This window comes from Equus quagga, chromosome 8 (genome assembly GCF_021613505.1).
Source record: "Equus quagga isolate Etosha38 chromosome 8, UCLA_HA_Equagga_1.0, whole genome shotgun sequence".
Taxonomy (NCBI): Eukaryota; Metazoa; Chordata; class Mammalia; order Perissodactyla; family Equidae; genus Equus; species Equus quagga.
In genome coordinates, this window is record NC_060274.1 from 89,481,627 (window position 1) to 89,507,983 (window position 26,357).

The window sequence follows — 26,357 nt, forward strand, 5'->3', positions numbered from 1 at the left end:
GATGGCACAATCAGTATAGCAATGAACTAGGATAACAGAAATACTCCAGGAACAATCAAGAACTAGCTAAGACTATAGCTGATATTAGGTGATTTATACAAAACTGAATTTCTAAAAGTACTTAAGATTCAAAACTGGACAAAACCAATTTGTTAAGATAAATACCTTTTTAACCTTATTTATAAATGATTTCTAGCATTAGGAGTAGTCAGTCTCTTTTCTAGCTTTGTCACAGTATCCTCAGCAGCTGCAGCCAACATCAATGCTGCTCAGTTTCCTCTTGGCTCACCCATGCCATCCACTCCCTGCTCCTCTCAACACCACGAGCTGGAATTACAGGTGGAAACCAAGAACTAAAGGAAATGGCTACTCCACCGAAGGAGACAGAAATCAGTACCAAGGACGAAATATCAGAAGATTGAGAGGAGGCTGTCATCCTTCAGAAGAAAGGCAAGAAGTTTGCCACAAATCCAGAAGAGGAGGATGTAGTTTTGCCCAGGAAAAAGGACGACAGTCAAGAAAGCAGCCATCATCCCAGGGAAATGAAAGCAGCCACCACACTTCCACACAACCAGTCACACCAGCCACAGCAGTAACCACACCAGGGAACAAGGGAGCCATGCCAACCAAGGAAGAAAGGACAAGCAGCCTGCCCCCGACAGGAAATGATGAGGTGCCAGTGAGGATGGGGAGGAGATGGAGATGGCGATGAAGCTGAACCACCAGTGGGAAAAGCTGCCGCAGCTCTAGGAACATGAGAAGGAAGATGCCAACTAAGATAAAAACAAAGAGAATGGAAGAAACTTTGAAGGAAGGAAATTCTCCTAAAACTTTTCTGCAAAAAACAAAAATAAAGACAGGAATGAGGACATCGATGAGGCTGAAATGACAATGATTAGGAGGCAAAAAAAAAAAGTAAAGAAAGAGCTGGCCACAAAAGCACCTAGAGAACACGAATGAAGAACCTAACAGAAAGCAGCCTCTGAGGCCAAGAAACAGCAATGGGAACAGCCCCAGTATGGTTGGCAGAATAACGGTCTCCAAAGAGATCCATGTCCTCATCATTGGAAACCGTGTATGTCACATTACATGGCAAAGTGGAAGTAAGGTTACCAATCAGCTGACTTTCAGATAGGAGATTATCCAGGTCGACTCAGTGTCATCACATGGGTCCTTAAAAGGCCAGAAGAAGGTTGGAGTAAACCAATGGGAGAAGGACTCAACCCACCATTGCTAGCTTTGAAGATGGAAGGGGCTATGAGCCCAGGAATGCAGGAAGCCTCTAGAAGCTAGAAAGGCAAGGAAATTGATTCTTCCCTAGAGCCTCTAGAAGGAGTGTAGCCCTGCCGGTACCTCAATTTTAGGATTTCTGACCTACGGAACTGTAAGATGTAAGATAAATCGAAGTTTGTGGTGATTTGTTACAGCATCAATAGGAAAGTAGCAGAACCTTCTGCAGTACATCCCTCAGGACGGATCAAAGGAAGCAGTGCTCAGCAGGTGGAGCAGCACCATCCACGGCTACTCAGATCAGAGCAGATCAAGCAGGAAGTGTGAGCACCAGCAAAGGTTCGCCATTGCTAGATTTAAGACAGAAGCTGAGGCAGAAGAAACGCAGAAGTTAAAGACTGATGGGCAGTCCACTGTCTGCACTATACTGGAGGAAAAAGCCAAGATCGAGAATGCGGATGTGGAAACACAGCCTTGGTGAATCAGACACTTGGATAGCGCAACACTTCTTCCGGAATCCTTTGAGAAGGAAATGTCTATCAAGGTGCCCCAGAGCTAAAAGTTATGAATTCAGAGAGTTCACTTTATTAGAAGATGCTAAAAAAAGCTTTAAATCTTATAGTAGAAGAGGAATTTAGGGGAGAGCAATGACATTGGAGTTGCAGGGACTTTAAAAGCTAGTACAAAAGCTGCGCCCATCTACATCCCGTGAAAGGCAGGTCTGAACACACTACACAAGAGACAGAGCCACATCATGGATCTGTTCCAACCAAGACCATCATGGGGGAAAGGGATGGCACAAGGGTTTGGAGTAACAGACTTCAACCACGTTCTCCTGAATTCTGCAGATCACTGAGGGGAGTTCTTAGTCTGAGTCATCTTCAGATTTTCATCATGCTTCGTTCTATTTTTTCATAGGCCCCGTTTCATTTTATTTTTGCCCTCTGAATCAAGGCAGCATCTGTCTAAACTCAGTATTTGTCAAACTGTTCTGGGTCCTACTCACTTTCCACTTGTGTGGTGCTTGCATCTCTGGCTGAAGGCCAAAGACACAGAAGAGCCCCATCCAATCCTGAATTTCCAGCAGGAATTCTCCTGGCGTATCTTTGGTCTACTGCGTTTGGTTCTTTCTACCCCTACAGACTGATTCTCAGAAATGCTAAACAAATGTAGAAAGAAGAATTCCACGTGTTAATGTACCTGACCACAATCATTCCACGAACTGTTCTCTGCTCCAAAGGACTCTATCTTATGGGATACACTCTACTGCCGCCAGCTTTCCCCCTTCTTTTTGCCTATTTTTGGGAAGCTATAGTGGTGGCAGAAAATGACTTGAGAAAGTGGGGATGGCAGAGGAAGTGGAAGCAGCTTTGCTGCTCCTTGAGCAGTATCTGTGGACCACTAAGAAAAAGGAAGAAGACTAGAAGGCACATTAAGAAAATGTTTTTGGTAGAGAATATTTTGAAGTTATACTCTTAAAATACCGTCATGAATTCAAGCCAGCATCAGCATCATCTTAATTATTTTATTACACTGACTGTTTTTATTATGGAAACTTAAAAAATTCTAGTTTAAGTTATTCAATGGAAGACAAACAAACAAACAACAACTGAAGATAAGTCAAAGTTACCTGAGAATATGAGTCACAAGCAACATCTGAAGCACAAGGAATGGATATGAGAAGCTCTCACGGAGAGGTGGTGTCCACATCACACGGGTACACTGAAAAAAAGTTCAGAGTGTATGGAATATTTGCTAAATTTGTTAAGTAAGACATACCAAGTGGAAGCCACTATTTATAAATACAACGAGATTTTTTCACACATAATTTCAATGGTGTGTTGGAAAACAAGCTACTAGATTTTCCACCAACAGCAAAACTAGGAAGTGAGAAACATTACTGAGAGGGAGACACACATAGCATAAGATCTTGTGAAACATTAACATCATGAATTGTCAAGAACAACGTAACAAAACTTCAACTACAGCCTAAAGGGAAAGTACCAGCCAGAAATGCTCTGCCGAAATTAAAAACATTTCATTTGAATGGGTGTGTAAATTAACTACAGCGTGTCTTCTTTCACACAAATTTCAGCAAAAATATCCATAAACAATACTTCAAAACTCTTCGTAGTCATCAATGTCAGTATTTTCATTCACAATGCTGCTAAAAAAGGAGCATTCCACTTTTGCTTTTACTTCTTCTTTGTCTAAACTACGCTGGGCTGGAAAATACTTAGAAGTGGCAGAGGGGATCAAATAAAGTAATGAAAGTCCTAAAATAGTCAAGTATCACCCTTTCTGAAAAGCTCACTTTGGACTTAATAATGTACTATCCCGGTTTTCATACTCAATCATTATTCTAAATATATACTATTACATATATACTATAGCATGTATACTAAACATATTATTAAGTCCATCTTTCAATTTAAAGACAACTGTGTTGGATTAAATATAAAGTTTGATATTACTACTTCTAAGCTAGTCACATCAGAAGAAATCATTACATCTCCCAAGTCAAGCAGCGCTAATTTAACGACTATGCAGAATGACGAAGACGGCAGTGGAGATGAGCCTTTCCTCTACTCCAGCTCCACCGCAGGCTATTAGATAGTTCTACTACTGCCATAGAAAGTTGGAGCCAATCTACTCCTCTCTTTTACCAAAACTCATCATCCTCTATGAAATTTAACATAGACATCTATAAATGAATTATACACAGACGGGAATTCTGAAAAGATTTAAGAAGTCTTTTAAAAAGCATACTTGTTACTGGAATGTAATTTTAAAAATCTGTTAGTTTACTAGATTAACTAGAGATTTCAACACGATTGATAGCACAGCTATATAACTAAAATTTATAAAGCTACCAATCTCTGTGCAAAAACAAGTAAGAAAATACTTAAACTATATGTAATGCACAATTTGAGAATTTTCCTCATACAAACTGTTGACCCACATTTATTTTGTTACCCAAATTTAACTATGTTGTCATTTCTTAAAAATTCATTTCTTTTAAAGCTGAAGTCACTCAGTTCTCTAAAACTCAATTCCATCCTCTGTAACATAAGGATAAGCACACCCAATTACATAACCATAAAAGAGAGCACGGTCTTCTCCCCTAAAATGTTAAGAGTGAACAAGTTCAAATGTTACTGTTGCTCCAATAACACTGTGTGCTTCACTAGATCTGATACAAACATAATTGCTGGTCTAGATGACCCCACATATTTTGAAAATAGTAAACAGATTTTCTTTAATCATATCTTAAGTTTCAACAAATATTTTTTTCTTTAACTATAAATGGAAAATAAAAATCTACAGTTCCATATATAGACTGACAGTTTAAAATACCAATGTCTTTTAAAGGCATTATCTTGAAATATAAGAATTAAAGATGGAAATATACCTGAGAACCACTTCAAAAAGGGTTACACAAACATATCCAGCACTCTAACAAAATACAAGAAATTCCTTAATTGTGAAAATGGATTCAATGAAAATCTTACACTGTTTAAACCATCATCCAGTATATAATTTTTAGCACACACTTCATTGCACTGAATAAATTATGCCTACATAGGAACATAATACTACCTAGATATTGATGACAACAGGCTTTTATTTTCTGCTTAGTAAAGGCTGAAGTTTTTTAACCATTTACTCAAGAATCAAAAATAAAGGAATTTTAGCAACAGATAGATTCATTTTTCAGTCTCTACTTTCAAATAGTTTACTTATATTGTTAGAGTTCTAGCATAATCTAATCAATTTCAATTTCTCTTCATAATTTAAAAATAAATAGGAGTATGACTGACTAGTGAATTAGAAATTGCGGTTAGAATCTGTATCGAACAGGTCACGTTTAAGGCTTATCCAGCAGTTTTAACTAGAGTTGATGTTTGCAGGATCAATCGTAACTTGTCAGTATAATGCTTGGGTGTATTACCCCACTTCTGACTGCCGTACTGCTATACCAGCTACAATATTGATTTCCATTGCTTAATATCAGCTATAATAGTGCTTTAAACACCATATTTACATGGGCTTCCAAAAACAATTTCTGGCCACCACAGGTTTGGCTACCCTCCTACAGAGAATGGTATAGGTTTAAGGATTCTATTATCCAGATGTTAGCCATAAGAAGGAGAGGGTCAACGGCCATGGTTTAAACATCTCCTATTCGATGTTTCTTACAACAGGTAGCTACCATGGCTTACAGAGACCCTTAGCTTGGCACAGGCTTTCTGCAGCTGTTGGCACTACACCTTGAGAATAAGCCAGGTGGCCTTCTTGGAGTTTGTGTCTCTTTCTGTACCGCGTACTGGTACGCTGCTCAATTAAACAGCCAGTTACAGATGTCAATTTGAATTTGTAATACAACTTTGGCTCACACAGGAATTAATGTTGCAGTGATATATAATTGCTATTATTGAGCTTTATTATCTTAATCAATTATTTCTGCTGGTTCTATGAAAAGAAACATTTATCTTTTTTGTCTCTGAACTTCTAGGATATCAGTATATCCTATCCTAAGTTTACACAGAACTTCTGTGAAATCACTCAGCTTTATTGGAAAAGTGATGAATTTTTGTTTGTTTGTTTTTTGTGAGGAAGATTGGCCCTGAGCTAACATCTGTTGCCAATCTTCCTCTTTCTGTTTGAGGAATATTGTTGCTGGTCTAATATCTGTGCCAATCTTCCTCTATTTTGTATGTGGGATGCCTCCACAATGTGGCTTGATGAGTGGTACGTAAGTCCACGTCCGAGATCCAAACTCATGAACCCCAGGCCGCTGAAGCAAAGCACACGAACTTAACCACCACACCACAGGACTGGCCCAGAAAAGCAATGAATTACATCTTCATGACTCAATCTACCACTGCAATGACTCCAACTTGACCACTCCTTACTCATTTAACATAGAAAACATATCTGAGAAGATATTATCACTATCAAATCTATCACCTTTACCATGTGGTTATAAACTACACTTCTCAAGTTATCAACATAATCAGAATTCTGTCTATAGTATGAAATGTTTGTCAAAACACAAAAGCAGTATAAATATAAGCTGAAACTAATGATTCTAACTGTATTATCAAAATGGTAACATAACAGAGAAGCAAAAATAATTCAAGTAACTTTTGAACTATTTTACTTTTGAACTCTGTACACCCTTACTAGAATATACTCTTAGGAGAAAAAAAACTGCAAAGAAACCTTAAACCTTACATAGTGCATTTGATTTTGGTAATAGCATTAGTGTACTAATTCTGAAACTATTTTGTGTGTAGTATAGAATAAAGGAAATAAGAAAATACATTTAAATTGTGGGGAGGAAGGAGGTAGAAATACAGAGTGGCGGGAAGGCAGAGAAGAACCCTATGATACCGGATTAGAATTACTGGACGAATCAGCACAAATTAATGACTTTTAAAAAGCATACTTCCTAGCTCTCTGCCGAAAGGAGCTAAAAGTAATGACGTCCATGGCGATGAGCACACAAGCACCCTGCTTGTGGTCCCTAAAGACCGTTTTCCACTAAAAGGATCCAAGCTTCCTTGGAAAAGAGCTGATTCCACATCTGGAGACAAGAAAGTACTAGGTGGTCCTGAAACACCTTTTTGTGCATGTATGTAAGTGTTCAAAGGGATAGAGGGACATATCGAAAGGACACAGAAGAGTACCCAAAAAACTGTAAAATGCTTAGGAATTAACCTAACAAAAGATTTTCAAGACACAGAATATTGCTGAGAGAAATTAAAGATTAATGTAAATGAAAGGATATATCCATGTTTATGGACTGGAATATCTGGTATATTTAGGATGTCAATTCTTCCAAAATTCAAGGCAATCACAACTAAAGTCCCAGCAGGTTGTGTATGTGCTGAGGGAGGAAGGAGTCGTGGCACATTGATTCTAAAATTTATATGGCAATACAAAGAACCTGGAACAGCTACAGCAACACTGGAGAAGAACAAAGGTGGAGACTTGCACTACCAGACATCAAACTTACGAAGCTACAGTATTTGATAATGTGATACTGACTTAAAGATAAACAAACAGACAAATGGAACAGTATCGAGAGTCTAGAAACAAACTCACAAAAATAGTCACCTGATTAATGATAAAAGAACCACTACAATTCTGTAGGGAAAAAATGGTCCTTTCAACAAATGGTACTAGGTTAACTGGATATTCAAATTGGGGTGGAGAGTGGGAATGTTAAATTTACTTCAGTTATACACCAAAATTCGAGCTAGACCATAGACCCAAAATGTGGCAGCTACAATAACCAAGCTTCTAGGAGAAAACATAAGAGAAAATCTTTGTGATCTGTAGTAGGCAAAGATTTTCTAACCAAGATACATAATACTAAACGTAAAAGAAAATACTGATAAATTGAACTTCATCAAAAGAAAGAACTTCTGTTCATTAAAAAACTCCAGTAAGAGTGAAAAGGCAAGCCATAGACTGTGAGAAGATATTTGCAGACAATATATCCTACAAAGAACTCCACAGAATTGACAAAGAATTCCATATACCAATACAAGAAATAAACCACCCCGATTTTTAAAACGGGCAAATACTTAAATAGCCACTGCACAAAAGAGGATATCTAAACCAGATAAGCAATATAAAAGATGCTCAACATCATTAATCATCAGAAAAATGCAAACTAAAACCATAATGAGATTCCCTGTCGCTCATCAGAATGGCTAAAATAAAGAGGACAGCCAAAACCAAGCAGTGACAAGGATGTGGAACAATTGGAATTTTCATACATTGCTAGTGGGAGCGAACACTGGTACAAGCACTTTATAAATATTGCAGACATATGTTGAAAGAAGTCAGCCATAAGAAAGTATGATTCCATTTATATGAAGTCCCAAAACAGGCAAAACCAATTTATAGTGATAGGGGTTGGAACAGAGGTTACCTGTTTTGGAGGAAGGGGAGGGATATAGATCAGGTGGGGACAGAGGAGAGCCTGATGGAGGGCTGAAAACACTATGTCTTGATCTGGATCATGGCTACATTTTCCTTCACATAGATAAAACTCCACTGAGCTGTATGGTTAGGATATTTAAATTTTAGTGTATGAAAACTTTATATCATAAAAAAGAGAGAAAGGGCTCCTAGTGGCCCAAATTGTAACAATTTGGGAATCAAGAATTATTATGATGGTAGTGTATTATAAAACACTAAATAAAAAAAGAATACATGCATATATAGTAACAGAAAATGAGAGGGAGGGGAGGATTTGTCTTTACAGAAGAACACTTGTAAATAAATATAGAAGAAATGATAGCATTAGGAAATTACAATTTGCAGTGGCCAAAATAATAGAACTAATCCAGGGTCATCAATGGATGCTACAACTATTTGGTAGAATGTTATTGGGGAACAGGATATTCACAGTGCCTCAAAATATTATCCACTGATCACTTATTAATTTAAAAGGAAAAAAAGCGTCTTTATAATAGAGAAATCTGACAGACACCACCTTAACCACATGATCAAAGTTAGTAAATTCAATATGAAGCAAACTGGGCTCAAACACCTCTAGATGTAATGTAGAGAAAAGGATACAAGATCATCCATGTGGCATTCTTTACAAGAGGGTGTAATTTCAATCTATCAATGAGGACACAATCAGACAAATTGAGATTATGGGGCCTTCTACAAAATAATGAGCCTGGTCTCCTCAAAAATGTCAATGTCACAAAAAGAAAATGAAAAGAGTCAGAGGAACGGTTCTAGATAAATTCTTCCAGATAAAATGACTACTAGATGCAATGTGCGATCCTTAATCAGATTGTGAATCCAAAACAAAAGCATGAAGGAATTTATTGCAATAACTGTGAAACTTGAACACGGACTGGTTCAGACATTTTACATAACTACCAGGGATAAATTTCTTGAGATCATGATAGCAGTATTGTGATTACACAGAATGTCCCTGCTTTCAGGTAATATATACTATATGAGAGATGTCATCATGTCTGCAACTTACTTTAAATGGATCAGAAAAATGTGTGTGTATGTGAGAGACAAAAAGCAAAAAATAGTAAAACTGGTGAATGAAGTGAATCTAGAACTCTATGTAGGTTTTAAACTTTTCAGAATAAAAAGCTGGAGGAAGGAGCCGGCCCAGGTGTGTAGTGATTAAGCTCGTGTGCTCCGCTTTGGCAGCCTGGGGTTTGCAGGTTCGGATCCCAGGCACGGACCTCCACGCCACTCATCAAGTCGTGCAGTGGCAGTGTCCTACATAAAAAAGAGAGGAAAACTGGCACAGATGTTAGTGCAGCAACAATCTTCCTTAAGCAAAAAAAGGAAGATTGGCAGCAGATGTCAGCTCAGGGCCAAGCTTCCTCATGGCAACAGATGTTTGCTCAGGGCCAATCTTCCTCACAGAAAAAAAAAAAAAAGGCTGGAGGAAAAAGTACAGAAATGTGCACTTTTTTGGTGCTGCCTTTTAAGGACAAAATTTACAGTGGAACTAGATGTAGACCAAAAGAAAATATAGAACATCTGTTGGCTCTACCTTCACACCTGGGAACAACTGCATAATTTAGGTATGGACCTGCCATAGGCAGAGTCTTGGCTGGGACCAGTAAAAAACAGATTTCTAACAACATAAACTGGAATCTGGAAAAGCCATGACACAAAAACAAATCTTTCTGACTGACAACTTACCCCCCACCAACCCTGGATACACACACACACATTTGGTGGAGTGAGGAGCAGCAGGGCAGAGACAGAAAGCAGAGAGGACTCTCACAATCTCACACAGTGCTCAGCTTCCAGGAACTTGCTGAAGCTGAATCCAGACATAGACTTAAACTAAAAAGCTGAAAACGAACCCCCTCCCAATTCAAACGCTGAGAAGACCAAAGAGATGATGCCCTGGGCTGAGCGTCTGGAAAGTCGGAGATTGAGCCAAGGGGCAGAGAGATCCTCAATTCATTTGAAACTGGAGGTAAACTAAAGCAAGTTAAAACTGCAGCCCTGCCCACCTTAGCAGGACTCATGGTGGATCGAAATGCTCAGCCCCTCAGCCTACATGCCTGACATAGGAAAAGATGTTCCCTCTCTGGGGAAAAAACCAAGCAAAAACAATTATCCAGTTCAGGCTTTATCCTTTTATATAAAATGTCTTGCATAAAAGAGAAAACTATGAGACCTGCAAAATAGCAGAAAAATATGACCCCCAACCAGAGACAAATTCTAGTCAATTGAATTAAATCCACAGATAAAGCAGACATTGGAATTAGCAGACAAGGACTTTAACTATAATAATTAGGTTTAACATTTTGTAGAAAAAGATCAATAGAATGGATGAACAGATGGGAATTTTCCACAGAAATATGAAAGCCTTGGAAAAAAATGAAATCCTGAAATTAAAATGCATCTAAAATGAAAAAATCACTGAATGGGCTTAATAGCAGACTGAATGTAACAAAATAAAGTATCAGTGAACTCAGGGACACAGCAAGAGAAAATATCCAAATGGAGGCAAAGGAGGAAGAAAAAACGAAGAAAGAAAAGAGGAAGAGTGTCAAAAACCTGTGGGACAACATGAAAAGTTGAACATACGTGGAATTAGAATCCTCAAAGAAGATGAGAGAGAGAGCATGGAAGACAAAACATTTGAAGAGAAGATATTTGTTGAAAATTTTCCAAAACTGATTTAAAAAAAGGCAACCATGAAACAACGATGTTCAGTGAAGCTTAAGTAGGATATATATAAAGAAGACCACATCTGAGTTCATCACCATCAAACCAATAAAAGTCAAATATAAAAGAAAGTCTTCAAACCACAGAAGAGACACATCACTCATTGTAACAACAATAAAGAATGATAGCTGACTTCTCATCAGACAATGGAAGCCAGAAGACAAAAGAATGATGTATTTAAAGTGCTGGAAGATAAAGCTATCAACCTAGAATTCTTATCCAGCAAAAATACACTTCAAGAAACACAAAATGAGGACATTTTTAGACAGGCAAAAGCTAAGAGAATTTGTTGGCAGCAGATCTTCACCATGATGCTAAATAAAGTTCTTAAGGCTAAAGAGAAATTATACCAGATGGAAATCCAGATCTGCAGGAAGAAATGAAGAACACCACTTAAACCCATACTGAAATACCCAGTTGTTCAGGATGACTAGGAGTTAATTCAGCACAGGCTAGGAGATAAAAGGGAAAGGAAGTATGCAAGGCATAGGAAACGGCATGTGCAAAGGCCCTGAGGAAGGAAAAGGAATGGACCTAGGAAGGAAAAGGAATGGACCTTTGTAGGAAATGGAAGAAGAAAGGACAATAGGTCTGAGGCAAAGAAAACAGCCTGGAAAGTGGTGATATATAGCAGGGGCCAAGTCATGAAGGCCATTGTAAGCTAGTTTTCTGCTTCATTATAGACTAATTTTCAAATCCACATCAACAGATTCATTCCCAGCTAAGATTAGCACACTCTCTGGTTTTGGACTTTTAATGTAAGTTCAACATAAATTCACAAATCCATAGGCACACCACTCAATAGCCTAAATAAATAATACATCTTGCACTTATACTATTTTCCAAACTAATGTAAAAAGTATTTAAATCATTTCACTCTTCTGTGTAACCCTCCAGTGGAAAGACGGTCTTTCCATCTGCTCCAAATAAACATTACAATGACTAAAAGGGACTACAGAATCAGCTCCCTCTACATCCCACCTCCCATTATTAACTGTCTGGCCTTATCTCTTCCACTCTGCTCCCATCACAATGGCCTCCTCACTACTCCCCAGATAGGCCGGTACTTTCTCATCTTAGGCAAAAGATGGTTCTACTTTCACATGATTATCCACAAGGACAGGGTCTTTGTTTTACTCACTGGCACATCCCCAGCATCTATAAGTACCTGGCATGCAGTAGGCCCTCAGTATATGTTGTTTTAATTGAGTCGAACAAACTGAAGACCCAGAATAAATGTCTTGGCCAAAACCTTACCATCACTGGAAAGGGAACAGAGGAAGGGAGGGAGGGAGGAAGAGAAAAGGAGAGAGAGAGAGAGAAAGGGAAAAGAAAAGAAAAAACAAAAGTCCCACAAATTGGCAAGGACAGAAGTTTGTAGTTGTCCTTGGTAAAAGATGAATGACAGTGTTGTCTTTGAAATCCTGCCCCTAAGAGCCACATGTGTTGGGAGAAGTCTGGAGACATGACTGGTGAATCAGGAAACTTAGAATCTAAAGCCAAATTGCTGATCTATAGTTCTGCTATGTTTTTCATTGAAAGAACAATTTCTAAACATTTATTAAAGTAAAGATTCAGCTTAGCAACCTTGAGCCTAACAATTAACCTTTCAGTACCTCCATTTTTATACACACATCTAAAGGCTTTTCAATCAGCATGCTAAAAATCTTGCAGAATCAACTCATGGTGCATCCATCTTACCTTATAAGGGAACATTTCAAAGGCAGGCAAAATTGTTAGCTTTCATCTTAGCAATAATTCTCAATAAGGACAGAATCAACATTTAATTTAAAAAGATTGATAAGTGAAAACATCTGCATAATTTTTATTATGAAAGGTATAACTTCAATATTATTGATCTTTACTGTGAGCAATTAATAGCTCCTTTATTGCATTTTTACCTTTCAGCTCCGAATTTTAAATTTCTGTTTTAAATAATTTGATTAATCTTATATACTACACATTTTGCAGTTTTTTTGTTAAGGCAACAATTTTCCCTTGTAAAACCATCTGAGAGAATATTTTAAAAAGTATATCACATCTATCTTAGACTCAAGCACAGAGAAAACTAAATAATGGAAATGGAACTTAACAGGAAGTTAACAATTCACAACTATTTTTTGGCACATAAACCACTCACTCACATGATTAAAATAACTCACCTAAGAATGAAGGGTACCAATTAGAAACCCACTAGCAACTCCAGGGAGCAAAATTCTGTCGATGCTCTAGAATAAAGTTCACTAAATGCATGACTAGGTACTCCCAGAGCAGACGCTTCCCCCCATATAAAAATTATATATTTGGGGCAACAGTTTTAAAATTCAGAAAAAAATAGGGTGTGAAACTCTCACAATCTGAAAACCAAAATAAATATAAAATTATAACACAATGGTTTTCTGTTACTTGAGTTACCATTATTTTACTCACAACTGCAGTTTATACTCTCCATTTTAATATGTCATTACTCAAAACAGTCACTTTTCTAACTCTATAGCTACAGTTACTGATATAAGTACCATTAACAACTTGACTATTTCAGTTAAACTGCTAATTCTCATCACACTTAGTTTACCTATTCCTAAGCAGAAAGTGATGTCTAAGCATAAATACACCAAGTAGCTGAAAAGTATCAAAAAGGAAATCTATCAACCTGAAAAATGAACTGAATAGCTTGAATTTCATTGTTAAAAACTGAAAAGACTTTGTAAGGAACAATGTTTGTGCTACATGAGTATCAAAATTGTAAGAAAAATGTAAGCTCAGAAATTAATTATCCTTAATTTACACTGAGGTTTAACACAGTAGCGCTTCCTGCTTAACAGATGGTAGTCTTTAAAACTGTGTCTCAGAGGCCAGCCTGGTGGCACAGCGGTTAAGTTTGCACATTCTGCTTCAGCAGCCCTGGGTTCACCGGTTTGGATCCCAGGTGTGGACATGGTACCACTTGCCAAGCCATGCTGTGGTAGGCGTCCCACATATAAAATAGAGAAAGTTGGGTACAGATGTTAGCTCAGGGCTGGTCTTCCTCAGCAAAAAGAGGAGGATTGGTGGCGAATGTTAGCTCAGGGCTAATCTTCCTCAAAAAAAAACCTGTGTCTTGGTTTCAAAATTTTCAATAATCCCTTTCCTCCAACATCTTATTGTGGGCACTCAGTGCTGCTTTCTTCCATTGTTAAGCAGTTACTTCCTATTTCTTAGCTCATTCTCACAGAATCTGTGCTTCTAAATGTTGTATGGTCCACACTATAACACTGAGCAGCATCCATAGTCAAAAAGAGCCACACAATTGTGGGGTTTTTTCCACTCAAAATTCAGACCACATCAATTAATTGATATCATATTGAAATCATTTTTTTGTCAAATGCTCTAATCTATAAGGCCACTCTAGCTTTAAATTTCTGTGATTCTAAACACTAAGATCCATTAGTAACCTGCTGAATAACAAAAGAAAGTTGAACCTTGACTCTACAGTTGAGTTCTAGTATGACTACTCTTAGAGCTTTGTAACATGTGCATATTCAAATGCTGTAGACACTTAGTGTCTAAACACACAAAATGATTACTACTTCACTCAAAGCAAGCTTATCTTTCTTTTCTTTCCCTCATACAAAACTTACCATAAAAGGAAATGAGACAGAGATATATTACTAGAAATTCATTTACAACTATGATTAATTTAGTGGAAGGATTTCATTGGCACCTTGAATTTATATTAGAATTTAATTTAAGCTAAGTTATTAATAATAATACAACCTAACAATTACATAGGAGTTACTGTGTATCAAACATTATTCTAGGCACTTCACACATATGAATTTATTTAATCTCCCCAATAATCCCATGAGATGGGTAACGTCATTACACGCATTTACAGAGGAAACTAAGGAAAATGAAACTAAATGACTTGCCCAGGTCACAAAGCCACTAAATGGCAGAGCCAGTATTTGAACACAGGTAGCCTGGATTCTGAGTCTATGCTTTTTACAATACCGTTGTCTTTAGAAAGCCTTTAGATATGTGCAAATTTATAGATATAATAAAATATTCTGCAAAGGACACTTAAAAGCATATCAAAGTTTAATGTAAATACATTAAAATAGAAATGTTCTATCTAGCTCCTACAACAAAAAGTTATCCCCACACAAGGAGGTTACACTATATCCATGGCTGGCTTATTTCTATTATAACCAAAACATAAGCTTTCACGGTTTTAAATTATATAAAGAATTGATACAGACCCACTGTTTCTTCAAATCACTAAAAGATACATCACCTACAAGATATAATGGTCATGAAAAGTTAAAATAAATGCTAGTGTTTAAAATTTGAATCAAAATAAGATGAAACACTTGAAAAACGCTACTATAGATTAAATTTAAAGAAATTAAATTTAAAGAAGAAACCTGTATGTCTATAAGTAAAATCTAAAATTTCTAAAAATATTTGACTGACTCCTAAAAAAGAAATTTGGATTTCTGGAAATTAAATCCCCTAAAGATTTTAAAGACATTTGGTGACTACCTACCTCTCCGTGGTTGAAAAAGAAGCACAGCACTGTGACTAGGCCTCCCAATCGGCTACCGCTGGAAAAGAGGATAAGAAAACGTTAACTCGAATAACAGAAATCCAGGTCAATCCTAACAAAACCTTGAAATAACATGATGACCTTCCAGTGCTACAAAAAGTTTCAGCCACACTAGGACTCTACTATGCTTATTTGCGAGACAGCTTATTTCCTCTAAAATATCATTAGTCAAAACAAGTTTCATATTTTAAAAATCATTTTCCATCTTCAAAATGTACAGAAAACACAAAAACGGACAGGGAATAAAAATTTCGTAATAGTCACGTTACTGTGCATCTTGCAACCTGATCCTTCTTCTATTTTTAATTCTTTAGTACCACATATTTATTTGTGTATTATTTCTGTTTATTTGGGACACATGACATACATTCAGCAAAGGGGAGGGAGAAGTGCAAAAAAGGGCTTTATGGGGCCTGGCCTGGTGGCGCAGTGGTTAAGTTCACACACTCTGCTTTGGCGGTCTGGGCTTCATCGGTTCAGATCCCGGACGTGGACCTACGCACCGCTTATCAAGCCATGCTGTGGCAGGCGTCCCACATATAAAGTTGAGGAAGATGGGCACGGATGTTAGCTCAGGGCCAGTCTTCCTCAGCAAAAAAAGAGGAGGATTCGTGGCAGATGTTAGCTGAGGGCTAATCTTCCTCAAAACAACAAAAAAAAGGGCTTTATGGTCACAAAGTTGGAAAACACCACACTGTCTCTTGTTCTTGGTAATTCACAAAGCACCTGAACACATCAAAGATTTAACTAATTCAGTATTTCTCAAACCCTATCCCCAAGCTACTTTTCTACAGAACACACTTGGGGAACACTAGGGTACAGATAAAGTTTTATCTTTCATTTGTTTTCAAAAAACTTGTGAAATAGAACACAAATACCAAAATATGACCGTCAGGCTTATAACTCTAGCTGAGAATCACCATGGTATAGCATGGCAGGCCTAATAACTAAACCTTCATTTGCTCAGTAAGAGTAAAATATATCCCCCACTCTCCTCCCTGTCTGGCCAGAAGCCCCTGGGTAGGGTAAAGTAAGGCTGTTTTCGGGTTTGTTCCATCATTTCTTTTATCTTTACTCTTGAAATCATCTTACTCTCTTTAGCTCATGCTGCTTTCTCATTATTTTACTCAAATATCCTTCCTTCTTTCTACCCATCCAACAAGTATGTGCATAACAGAGAGGCAACAAAGAATCAGACGTAGGTCTTCCAGGCCATTGCACTCACTCCTGGGGACGTGCGAATGAGGAAACAAAGAGGAAGTACAGGAAAGAGCGGGGATAATACGAGTCACAAGCACCTCCACCCAGGAGGAGACAGGAAGGGCTGGGTCCCCAGCACAGGTCAGTTAGCCTTAGCACAAGAGAGTGAAATCTGCACGTTTAGTGGCAGGTAGTTTATGGACTTTCCGTTTTCCCAACAGAGTTGGGGGCACAGCCACTTGCTGCTCAAGAGAAGAGGTGGCAGAACCAAAGGTTTGAGAAAAAGGAGGTATCTGAAATACCACTTGTAACAAGGGAAACAGAAGGGCTGCAGACACATCTGTAAGGGACCAACTGAAGTTGAAGACCACAAATTCAGAGAGACATTAAATGGTAGGACTGTGTGATTTTTCTCCAAGAGTTATCAAGCTAGACTGGCATAAATGAAATATAAAGGGGCAAAGAAACAGCATATTGGCCAGAAAGTGGTTGAAGGGATAGATCACAAAAATGAAGGACAGATAAAGGAGCTAGAAAGCAGGAGAGGCCAGGGATCAGAAGGCAGGGTTCTCTCCTCAGAGGCGCAGCACACATGCTTCAAAAGACCAGCAAACAGGCAAAGCCCAGGCTTCATTGCGAATGATGAAACATTAGAAAGATTAAGAGTGGATTATGGGTTAAATAAATAAAAAAATAAATTTTAATATTTTGAACTTATTCTAACAAGACAAAAAGTACAGAGGTCTACATATTTTAAAAATTGGTTTCCTCCTTGTCACCCTCCTCCATCCTATTTACCTAAGATAATCAACAATAACATTTATGTGTCCATTCTTCCAAATCTTTCTCTATACCCATACAAATATATACATTAATGTAATCATACTAACATCCCTCTGTAATGTGTTCCTTTTCTAATTAATCTATCATGAAGATTATTCCTAATCAATACATGTAACCCAAGGCATTCTTTTCAATGGATGCCAAATATTGCATAGTACAAAATGTACTTCAATTTATTCAGCCCTTTCCCTATTACACAGATATTATACAGATATTTTTCAGTTTCTTGCTACAATAAAAAAAATGTTAAAATAAACATTCTTGCACATGTAAACACTGGTGCTTTTATTTCTATGGGATAGATCTCACTGTGAGACCGCCAAGTCAAAGAATGTGAACTTTCCAGAAAATGCTATGCCAGTCCACACCCACCACAGTATACAAGGGGTCTGTTTCTCTACACAGCACCAGGTGTGCCCAGGCCCTTTTACATTTTGCCCATCAGAAAGATGGAAACATTTTTCTCATTGTTATTTGACTTGTATTTCCTGCCTACTTGTACAGAGCATTGTCTTAGTGGTGTTTTTTGACAGTATGAGCTTTCTCTTCTGTGAATTGCCTGTTCACATTCTTGTTCATTTTTCTATTGGATTGTCTGTTTCCCTACAAAGGTTAGGGATATCAACTTTTTGACTGTCATATGTGTGACAAAGCCTTTGATATAATCTATGGTGTATTCTGCCAGAAAGAAATTTTAAATTTTATGTAGTTAAATGTCAATATTTTCCTTTATTTCTTCTGCACTTCCTGTCTTGTCTGTGAAGGTCTTCCCCATCTCAAAATGATATAGTGTTCTAAACTTTCTTCTAGGATCATTGTTTTTTTACACTTAAATCTTTCATCCATAGAAATGTATGTGTAAAGTCCTAATTTTGTTCTCTTTGAAATAGGCAACTATGCTAATACTATTTATCAAATATTTCTTTTCCCAGTGAAATGAAATTCAGTCTTTATCCCATATTAATTTCTTACAATACTAGAATCTGTTCTATTCCAGTCAATAGATTTAATTCTATAGTTTTTGTATCACATTATTTTTATTACTATAGCATTATAGCAATTTTAACACATGATAAGGAAAGTTCTCCACCCCCAACCACTCTTATTTATTGATTTTTTGTGTGTTAGGAAGATTGGCCCTGAGCTAACATCCATTGCCAATCTTCAACTTTTTGCTTGAGGAAGATTGTCACTGAGCTAACATCTGTGCCAATCTTCCTTTATTTTATGTGAGACGCCGCCACAGTGTGGCCAGATGAGCAGTGCTAGGTCCGCGCCCAGGATCAGAACCCACAAACCCCAGGCCACCAAAGTGGAGCACACGAACCTAGCCACTACACCACCAAGCTGGCCCCCTACTCGTATTTTTAAGATTTTTTTAGGTAATTCTAACCAGTGCCCCTCCCTCAAAAAAAAAAACTGTTGGGTTTCTGATCAGAATGTCACTAAATTTACATATAATTTGGAAAGAACTGTCATTTATATGATGGTAAGTCTGCTCATTCAGTTGGATAGTTTGTCTCTCTGCACTTATTCAATTCTAATTGTATTTCTTTGGATAAAAATTTTATGGATTAATGTAGCAATCAAGTACCTAGAGTTAAAACTTCTAGAAATAAAAGAACATGATAAAATCTGATCATGGTAGAGTATTTTAACATTTTCAGAATTTGGCAGGTCACATAAGCTAAAGGAAACATAATAAGGATTTGAATGAAATAATCAACAAGATCAATTTTATGACTATATATAGTATTTTGACTATAAAGAGAATATATATTATTTTTTTATGTCCCTGGTGCATCTGGCTGCAAAGAAACCTCATTCTCTGATTGAAATCCAATACAACCTAAAACACAAGAAAGATGGAAAAAAAAAACCGCAAAAACAATACTTTGGGAATTTAATGTAAAATAAACTCTTAAAAATCTCCTGGAACAAAGAGAAGTCAAAACTGAAATGTTATAACCTTAGTTTTTGTTAATGGCAGAGTAAAAAGATAGGGATGGGGATGGTAGCAAAGAGAGGACAAGGAGAGAAGAGTCATTAATCCAGTTTCCTGACCAAACCTCAGGAATAGGTGTACCCAAGAAGTCTCCGTCCTCACTCAACTGCCAGGGGCTCTGAGGCCCGACCTTTTCCTAAAGGCGGAACCAGTGTGACAAAACTCGCTCTGCACCAAGTTACCATAAGACAGGTTATGGTCCAGCATCAGCTCAATACAGCCAGCTCTGCTCTACTCACCAGGGAGGCAGATTTTCTGGAATGTTTTCAGGCCTTGTAGAGCCAGGAGGGGAGAATGAAATTTGCTTATCTACAAGGAATGCTCTGAGTTACAATCACTATGAAATGACGTAATCTGCAATAATCTAAAGTAGTGTCCCTAGTATGTAGCTCCCTCCCCTTTGACCCTCAGAGACTACCACATAGGTCATCTTATGTTTGCTAAACAGAAAAGATGGAGTAATCAGAACAGTTAAAATTGATTTCCATTACAGTTGATCAGTTGATATTTCAGCATTTCCTAGTGGTTAAAAAAAAAAAGTTTTTCTGCAATACTACCACCAACTGTTAGAAAATATGAAAGTTCCTATTGTGCAAATTTTAAAGCATTCTAAGTTTGCTAATTCTACCACATTCACTTATACACCTCATTCACCTTTTGAGCCTCTATTTCCTTAGATATAAAATGAGAGGGTAAGAATGCAAAAGATCTTAAAAATACTTTTCAGTTCTGACATTTAACAATTTTACAATTTTCTTCTTTCGTACATCCTTAAGTGACGGATTCAAATCAATCATCACATTTTGATAGGCTTCATTAATCGTTAAGGTTTTTACCTCTATTTACCAAAGAATGTTGAAACATGCAAAGTTCAATGTTCAGAGAAAAAAAAAAGTAATCATAGTTAATTGAAAACAACATTAAATAACTCTTCGAGTTTTCTTGTTACATAAATGCTTAAGAAGGATAACATGAGAGAATAATTTGGAAATCATGGAATTAAAAGAATTCCAGGCTCAAGTTTGAGATGTCAAGCTTCAGCACCCCGCTAGCTAGATGAAGAAATGCCTAGCAGGCCTGGCTGAGAGCTCAGCACATTCCCCTAAACTTAAGGTGGGTACTAGGGAGCATTAAGGAAAGACACAGAAAGTAAAAGTGAGGAATGAGAATCAGGAAGCCTGAGAAAAGTTCTCAGCTTAGTCCTTCCAGTCTGTTACAAGCAACTAATTAATGCCTCTAACTCTGTCTGCCAGGGCCAAGACACAATATTTTATTTACTAGATTGTGAACTTCCCAATTCATCACTGTAGCTGCCAGTGCCTAATACAGAGTCTTGCCAATGGCAGAAGGTCAAAAGATATTTGAGGAGGAAATGAAAACATAAAAACTATCCAATCAAAACTGCTGGCATTCGTGGGGTTTTTTTGAAACTTGTGGTCAAACACACCACACCTCACATCGTTACTACCCTTGTTTATCAGCCCAGATGTGGGCTCCTGCTCTCATCAGCACCATGTGCTCAGTGGAGCCCCAGCTGTGACCCAACCACCGCAGTGCTTGACTCCCCTTCCAGACCTTTTACTCTGTCCTCCGAGCCTCCATTCCATGGTGAAGAGCTTCCTTCCCCAGCGCCCCCAGCCTCTACCCAGATGCTTCCTTCTCCTCCTGCCTGGAAACCTCACTCTCCTCCAAGAAAACACTTCCCCTCGTCACTCCATCGTGCTCTTGTATGGCTCAAGGCCTGGAGGTGAGGCCAGTAGCCTCCTCTATGGCCACTTGCAGACAGCACTCCTGGAAGCTTCATCAGCCCTTGAGCTCGCTTCTCGCACTTGCCCTCCTCACAGCTGTTATCTCCCAACACTCCAACTCATTCCCCACAATTCACAGCTGTTCTCCTTCCCACAGGCATGCCGAGCTTTTTACTCTCTGTTGAGAACCACTGGAGAAAATTACACCAGTGTGAAAACGTGTGCTCCCCTAAAATTACCGAACAAAAAACACCTGTCAATCACAAAGCCTCACGATCGCTGCTTCCCACAGATCTCAAAGTCAATCCACTTCTCCGCATCCCACTCCCACTACACTGGCTCAGGCAGCCATCTTCCACAAGACAACTGCAACACTTTCCTGCGTGGCTTCACTATATCCAGGCGTGCTCCCTCCACAGAACATTCTCTACACTGGAGGTAATGCCACCTTTAAAACTAAATTAACCCAATCAGGCTAACAGCATCCACTCACTCCTTCATTGGCATCCCACAGCTCTCAGGAGCAAATCCAAATACCTAAATGTGTCCGAAATGCCTTGCAGAATCTGGCCCCTGTGTACACCTCCAGACTCCTTTCACTATTCTCCCTCCTACCCCAAAACCTGGGCTCCAGCTATACTGTCCTTGTCACAGTTCCTTAAACTAAATCACACTGACTGCAATGTGGAAAGTGGCCTGGCGGGGAGCAGGACTGGTGGCAGAGCTGAGGCAGCCTTAGTGAGAGAGAAGGCCATGGTGTCCCGGGGAAAGAGAAGGCTGGGGTGTCCCAAGGAGAGAGAATGCCGGGGTGCAAAGACACCAGAGGTATCCTGAAGAAGGAAACCAATAGGATTTTGTGACTACTTAGATTTCGGAGGTAACTGAAGAGGAAAGTCATGGATATCTCTTAAAGGGGTCAGAATCGGGCAACAAACAGTATGGCTAAGCCATTTGCTGAGCCAGTGACATAAAAGGGGGCAGGTTTGGGAGAAAGGACTCCAATATTTTCAACCAATAACTTTCATCAATTTATGCATACTGAAGAAAAATGCTTTTCTTTTAAATATTCATATACAACCGTTAGAACAAATGATTAAAGATGTGGAGGCAGGCCAAGATAATACAACATGCAAAGGAAAAAAAAACATGGAGCTGGAAAAGTTCGAGCTGGTACAATCCGCAGCCTGCTTAAGACATGTTTTTAGCCAAAAATCCAGCTTGCATAAACAGTAAATGCTTGATTTTTTTAATGAAGTAAGAACAAAAGAAAGAAAACAATGGAAGCAAAATTGGCATTAAAAAAATAAGAAATTCAAGTTTTCCTTAAAAGGTATGGGATTGGGGAGGAGTAAAGAACTCACATAAAAAGCTAGTCTGTTCTGCCACAGAACCTAGAGAACACTGAGTCACTTCATAGGTAACTTGCTTTGGATCATGAGAAGGGAGTAGGAAAATGAGTTATACTAACTATGACTATTCACTTTAGGATAGAAAGGGGGACATCAAGCAAAATTAAAAGGGAGGCTTGACTAATCTTCCAGGCCCTCAGGGTTTCTGGAACATATTTAGAAATAAAGTAGTTAAAAAAAATTGTTCCTGGTATCAAAGAAGCCACTACAAACCTCCAAAGACCAAAGAAGATAAAAGAGAAGAACAGAAAATCAGAGGATGAATGTGTTGTACTCTGTGACTGGTTCGCTCCTCAAGTGAAAAAAAGGCATTTTCTGATGACTAGTTATGTCTACAAAAGAATGGCCAGGCTTTTCTTCACAAAAGCTGAGAAGCAATGGAAAACTGAGTAGAGACAGAGAGAGAAAGGTGAAATATTCAAAAGAGGAAGAAGAGATCAGGGACAGATCAGAGTGGCCACAGTGATACTGAGCAGCAGACCTTAAATGCAGAGAAGTTCATTAGAGTTTTCGTCAAAAAGCTACCTTGGGGGCTGCCCGGTGGCGCAGCAGTTAAGTTCACCCCCTCCCCTTCAGCAGCCCAGAGTTCGCCAGTTCAGATCCTGGGCATGGACCTAGGCACTGCTTGTCAAGCCATACTGTGGCAGGCATCCCACATATAAAGTAGAGGAAGATGGGCACAGATGTGAGCTCAGGGCCAGTCTGCCTCAACAAAAAGAGGAGGGTTGGAGGCAGATGTTAGCTCAGGGCTAATTTTCCTCGAAAAAAAGAAATAATAATAAGCTACCTCAGTGCAACAGGGGAATAGAAAGAGGAACAGAGACTACTGGACTCTGCCTCGGTGAGTGCCCTTGGGCCCTCACATATACAAATGTCCACATACCAGAGGCAGGGGGGTGGGGAATTGTCACTGGTATCTGTGTCACTTCCACACTGAATTGGTTAAGAATCAGATGTGCCTCCTCCACTCTCTCTTCTCCTGTCTGCTGGCCTATGTAGAGGCTGCTGAGGCTGGTAAATGAAGGAGCTACATGATGAAAGGAGCCTGGCTCTCTCCAAGCAAAGCGCCTTACAATCTGATCATTCAATAATAAAACACACTAGTCAGTAAGGCCCAACCACCTTACAACCTTCTAACCAACTTTTACAAGCTACCTCATTCTTAAATATAAATGTCAAGCTAAGGATCACCAGACTGTGAGGAAGCTTTCAATGTGAAAAACAGAGACTAAGACAAATTCACAGGGGACCTGGATTTAACAAAGACAAGGCAAGAGGCAGAAGAAAATTTCAAGCTCAAAATTCTTTAGGAGAGCTGGAAATCTTGCAGAAGGTACAATAAAACATACCAGAAAAAATAAGGGAAGAAAAAAGCTAAGAAAATTAGATTTCAATCCAAGAGTCCAACATTCAAACAATAGGACTTCAAGAAAGAGAGACAATGGAGAAGAGAAAGTCATCAAAAGAATACTGGAAAAAGTTTTCCCCAGAACAGAAGAAGGGAAGAGTCCAGATGGATAGAGCCCACAGAGTGTCTGACGAAAAGAATGAAACAATATCTACCACGTCATGACCTTTAAGACACTAAAGAGGAAAAGAAGAACCTAAGCCGCCAGAAGGAAAAAATGAGCCACATAAAGAAGGAATTGACAGCAGAATAGCACCTGACTTTTGAAAAGCTGTACTGAATCTTAGAAGACTGGGGAACAAAGTCTGAGGGAAAATAAATTACCAAAACCAGCCAAACCAGCAATCAAGTATAAAAGTAAAATAATGTTCCAACATGCAAGATAAACTTTTTTTTTAATTACCTCCACGTACTCTTTCCTGGGAACTACCTGAGGATGGGATCCTCCAAATGAAAGAATAACCAAGAAAGAAGGCAATATAGGACTCAAGCAATGGTAAATCCAACACAAGAGAAGAAACGGGAACTCTCAGGGTGGCGGTGAGCAACTGTCCCAGGACCACAGCAGTGCGGCGAGCCTAGAGAACGCCCGGACCAGGGTTGAACCAGAAGGGCAGAGGGCTACAGGAGGGAAGTCCTGGAGGTGGGAGAAGGAGAATTGAAATGATGGATTTTATACATTTGGCAAAGTATAAAGCAAGCATGCTACAGTTCAGTTGCAGACTTGGAATTAATAGGTATACAGAAAACTAAGGAAAACAAAATATTAGGCAATTATTAACTACAGGAAAAAAATTGTTCCCAAGTAAACAATTATTTACCCTACTTGACTGAGCAGTGAGTGATATTTATATTGTCATCATAACATAAACATGGACTACTGGTTTACACGTTAGAATCACTGAGGTTTCAAAGATCTGAAAGTGGTTTCTCTGGACAAATGGATGGGTGGGTGGTGGAGACAGATGGAGCAAGGGACGGCTGCTGCGTGTTGCCTCAAAAAGCCAAATAATGCCAAAGTCAGGTACGTACACACAAAATAATGACAATTAAGCTTAGAAACATACTAATAAGTATCACACCCAGCTCCAGAACACAATAATAGAAAGAAAGTTGTTCGATGAACTGATTTGGGAAGCTGTTGATATTTGTCAGACACAGAGCTATGAGGAAAAAAAATCATAAAAGTTTTCCAGACAACATTAAAATAGATGTTCTTATTTACCATGAAAAGAAATAAAATAGTGTATCTTATTGATTTGGGGCTTGGAGACCATTAGAAGAGAAACTTTTCAAAAAATAGACTGAACCCCTACAAACTGCCAGATCATTCAAAACCATGGGGCACAATTCTATATGGAGGATGGTGAATCGGGGAGAGACGTGCAATCACTGAGACAGACATGCAAGGAAACAGAAACGTCATACACAGTATGCTCCTTTCATTCTAATTTGTAAAGCATCAACAAAATGGTTCTAAGAAAAATAATGAATGAGGCAGCTATTAGAATGATTACAAAATCACAAGTATGAGAACGAAAAAGGGGGCAGAACAGGATCCTAATAAATGCCAATACTAGAAAGAGTAAAGTTCTACATGTCAAACTAAAATAAACAATGCCGACAGAAGTATTAGCACAAAAACTGCAACATCCTGGCAAATTTAGAACCTTTAGGAAATTAACTATTCCAGAAAAGAGAGTGCAAAGTCTAGATCCTTCAAAGTGCCATTTTTCTTTGAAATATTTTAGATGAAACTTTTTTATGAAATATAAATACCATCCCTTTGGAAATGGAATAAACAGCTTTTTATTCATTACTCAGGGTCTTTAAATATAAATTAACTAAAGCTGCAGAAAATTGAATTACTATCGGAAAGAACATTTCAAAAGTATTCATCTCAAGACAGCAGAACGCGATGGCTGAAAGCACAGGCTGGAGCCTGTGTTCAAATGCCAGCTCTGCAAATGACTAGCCGCGTGACCTTGGGAAAGTTTTTTAATGTCCTCGTGCCTCAGTTTCCTCCTCTATAAAACAGCTAACCTATCTCAGAGGTTACTCATAAGGATCAAATGAGTTTATGACTATAAAGAGCTAAGACTAGAGCTGGGCACATAGTAAGTGCTATGTATGTGTTTCTTCAGTAAACAAATAGTCTTAAGTAAAGACTGGAATCTGC

General features: G+C 38.4%; 1 protein-coding gene across 1 annotated transcript in view; it reads right to left on the minus strand.

The window, feature by feature from the left end:
• DPY19L1 (dpy-19 like C-mannosyltransferase 1) overlaps window positions 1-26,357 on the minus strand; it is a 104,201-nt gene that overhangs the window by 43,275 nt on the left and 34,569 nt on the right. The window contains exons 8-9 of the mRNA XM_046668934.1: window positions 15,506-15,563; window positions 2,861-2,952 (exon numbers count right to left, since the gene is read on the minus strand). Coding sequence (XP_046524890.1) covers window positions 2,861-2,952; window positions 15,506-15,563 — 150 coding nt within the window. The remainder of the gene's footprint in view (window positions 1-2,860; window positions 2,953-15,505; window positions 15,564-26,357) is intronic.